Below are 3,044 nucleotides of genomic sequence, written 5' to 3'. Positions count from 1 at the left end.
AAAGTGGGAGGGACGGGGGCCGGGCCCCGACCGTTCTTCACTTCTCTGCACATCGACTGCCAACGTCAACTGCAGCAGATAGAAAGTCGATACGCTGACCGCTGCCGCAGCAGTGGGGCAGTGGTCTGCCAAACCTGTCCACACTGATACGCACAGGCCCATTGTTACGTCTGCAGCGCCGGCTGCGTACATTCAGGTTCTGTTTCTGCTGCAACCACTGCTGTTAAACTGACGGTTGTAAACAGACGCTGCATTGGACTAAAGAGTGGAGACAACCACTGTCAGAGAATGACAACCTTTGACCCCATTAATCACTGGGTAGCTGTGACTTCATCAGGATTCACTGACACAACAGCCATGAATTAAGTCAGAGAAAAAGAACACCATTCAATCACATCGAGTGAAGCAGCACAACAACAGTGGGCCGCTCTGTTCTTTAAACCCACCTGTTAATGACTAACTGTATGCTGCTCTGCTCGTCGCCAAAATAAACACAACACAGCATTCTCCAGTCAGGGCGGTTCTCCCGTTATTGGAAACTCAACACCCTGGTGGTTTGGCAACTGAATAATTAATTTTTTTGGGGTTGCCAGAAAAGTAATATCATATAACCAAAAAGTGGTTCATACTTCAGCCTCTGGGAATCACTGATTTAGAATGTATAATAATGGAATGACACTTGTGTAGGATTATTATTCAAGCACAGCACAGATAACGGCTCACGACCTAATTTGGCAGGAGAGGAACGGTTATATCCAGAGAGGTTATTATTAAAATAATAACAGAGAGCAGGGATGCAGCAGAATAAACAGCACTGGTATTGGTGCTGGTTGTGCAGCTTCTACCTGCATAGATGATCTGAATCCATCTTCCACCAGTGTAGGTGTTTAAAGACGTTTTTTGCGTATAAATAATAGATCACAGAGCTGCTTCACTTTCCCAGGAAAAAAGGATTTCTCTCCAAGTTTGAATAAAATGAGCAACTTTTGCGAGTGAGTGTTGAGACTTTTGATTTATTGTGTAAAGAAGTAGAAGTGTGAACATTGGCTACAGCAGTAGATTCTTTTTTTTTTTTTTTAACAACAGCTGCCAAATTACTGTTCCCCAAACAAACAATGATCCATTCTGGCTGCACTACCTCATTTGCTTCTGACATTTCTGTGTCTGTGTGTTGATGTGTGTGGGTGTACAAATTAAGGACAGTGCTGTAGGTGGTGTGTACGTGAGTGTGTGTGTGTGAGTGTGTGTGTGTGTGAGAATCTGCCAATGTTTACCAACAGAAGCTTTGACAGTGATGATTTGAACAGGGTGAGATAAAACAAACCTACATGCCCATAAATATGGGACATGCACACAAACACACACACGGCACGCACACGCACACGCACACACACCTTCACACAGTCGGGTAATTGTGCAGGAAACTGGGAGGACAGACTGAACCAGGACATCTAGGTAAATGTGGTCAATTTGGCAAAAAAAAAAAAAAACACACACAGCTCAACATGGACCAGTTAAAGGTGAAAAGTGACTTACTGGCTGGTGACGGGGTGCTGTACCCACTGATGGGCAGTCCTGGCAGAGCTGGAGGTGACAGGCTTCCCAGCATGGGTGGGAAGAAGTAGGAGTAGGTGGGCATGGGGAAGCCGTTGAGGTGTGGGTTGCCCTTCCCAGCCATGACGGCTCAGTCCGCCTTCAGGACACAAACAGACGTCTTCAAAAAAAAAAAAAAAAAAAAAAAAAAGGTAACAGACGGAGTTTAGTGTGGATCCCTGGATTGGTTTAATCCGCCATCAGGACACGGGAGGAGCAGGTATTCCAAAAGTTTTCAAAAAAAAAAAAAAAAAAGCTGACGAAAAAAGTATCCTGCCTTTCCGTGTTGTTGAGGAGTATGCCTTATGCCTTATTCGAGGCGTCGTGCAGGCAGGAAAGCAGCGCTGTCATTTCTTATCTCCAAGATGAAGGGGGGCAGAGACAAGTTGAGTCAGGAGCAGGTGCCTCAGGTGACTGCAGTCAGGAGGGGTGATAGTGGTGATAGGGGTCCGAGTGGTTGCAATAACACCACAGAGGACATAGATTTAGTCCTTCACTGCAGAGAGCTCTGAGTGAATGCACAGATCACATGATGCCAAAACAAAGATCCTCTCTTGGTCGGCTCTCCTCACAGTCCAGCTGTCTTTGGCCTATGGACAGGACAGGGAGAAAAGACAGAGACGGTGTTGAGTGTTGAGGTGAACGTGAGGTGTCTCAGCGTACAGCAAGAGCTTCTTAAAAAGAAGTTTCACCGTCCCCAGCACTCAGTGGACAGATAAGAAGTCAGGTATATATCAATATAGATAAGATTATAGGAATATATATACATATACGTGTGTGTGTGTGTGTGTATATTGTACCACTACTTCATAAATCCCACCTCCATGTGTGAAGGTGGACTAAACTGCTTGAGCAGAAATGTCTTCATCTCTCCAGGTTCGAGGGAGAGGGTTGAACCAACGGACGCTGCAGTGTCAAGGCACTGATGTTCTTTGACTTTTCACTTATGTATTTAGGTGGAGCTGTTCTTTGATTCTGATGCCAATTAATGGTAACGGTCTCCTCTTGTGTGAAACCACATTAATTATCCAGAGAAAGGCTTTAACTGTGAAGAGAGCAGCGTGTGAAGTCTCCTCTCTCAGTGAACGTGACTGAACACAGAACAAACACAACAGTTTAAAAAGAAATCTGCTAATTACAGCCTGTAGAAGCCAGGGGTGAGACCCACAGTACTGTTTTTTTTACTGCCAAGTTTACTCTAAAAGCACAACTGTAAACTTCACAGGGTAGAGAGTGAACTCACATGAGGGAACTGAGGGCTAACAAACAAAACAGGCTTCTTTTTCCTTCATCTATCTGAACTTATTCTCACCAGGACTTCATCATGACAACAGCCAAAAAGATTTTTACCGGAGTAGCCCTTTAATCATTCAGTGCAAAACACACACACACACGTACAGCAGACATCTCAGTGAATGAGCAGCAGGGATGTGTCTTGAGCGATGCTGCTG

The 3,044-nt window shown here is 45.0% G+C and overlaps 1 protein-coding gene across 5 annotated transcripts in view; it reads right to left on the bottom strand.

Moving 5' to 3' along the window:
* Positions 1-3,044, bottom strand: part of LOC103381752 (retinoic acid receptor alpha) — a 176,290-nt gene that overhangs the window by 90,472 nt on the left and 82,774 nt on the right. For all 5 annotated transcript variants that reach the window (XM_025057418.1, XM_017034297.2, XM_025057420.1 and 2 more), the window contains one exon: positions 1,537-2,183. In XM_025057418.1, coding sequence (XP_024913186.1) covers positions 1,537-1,678 — 142 coding nt within the window. In that variant the 5' untranslated portion in view covers positions 1,679-2,183. The remainder of the gene's footprint in view (positions 1-1,536; positions 2,184-3,044) is intronic.

The sequence above is a fragment of the Cynoglossus semilaevis genome, chromosome 8 (assembly GCF_000523025.1).
Source record: "Cynoglossus semilaevis isolate Cse_v1.0 chromosome 8, Cse_v1.0, whole genome shotgun sequence".
Classification (NCBI taxonomy): domain Eukaryota; kingdom Metazoa; phylum Chordata; class Actinopteri; order Pleuronectiformes; family Cynoglossidae; genus Cynoglossus; species Cynoglossus semilaevis.
The sequence above is the reverse complement of the archived record's forward strand: the minus strand, read 5'-3'. Positions and strand labels throughout refer to the sequence as shown.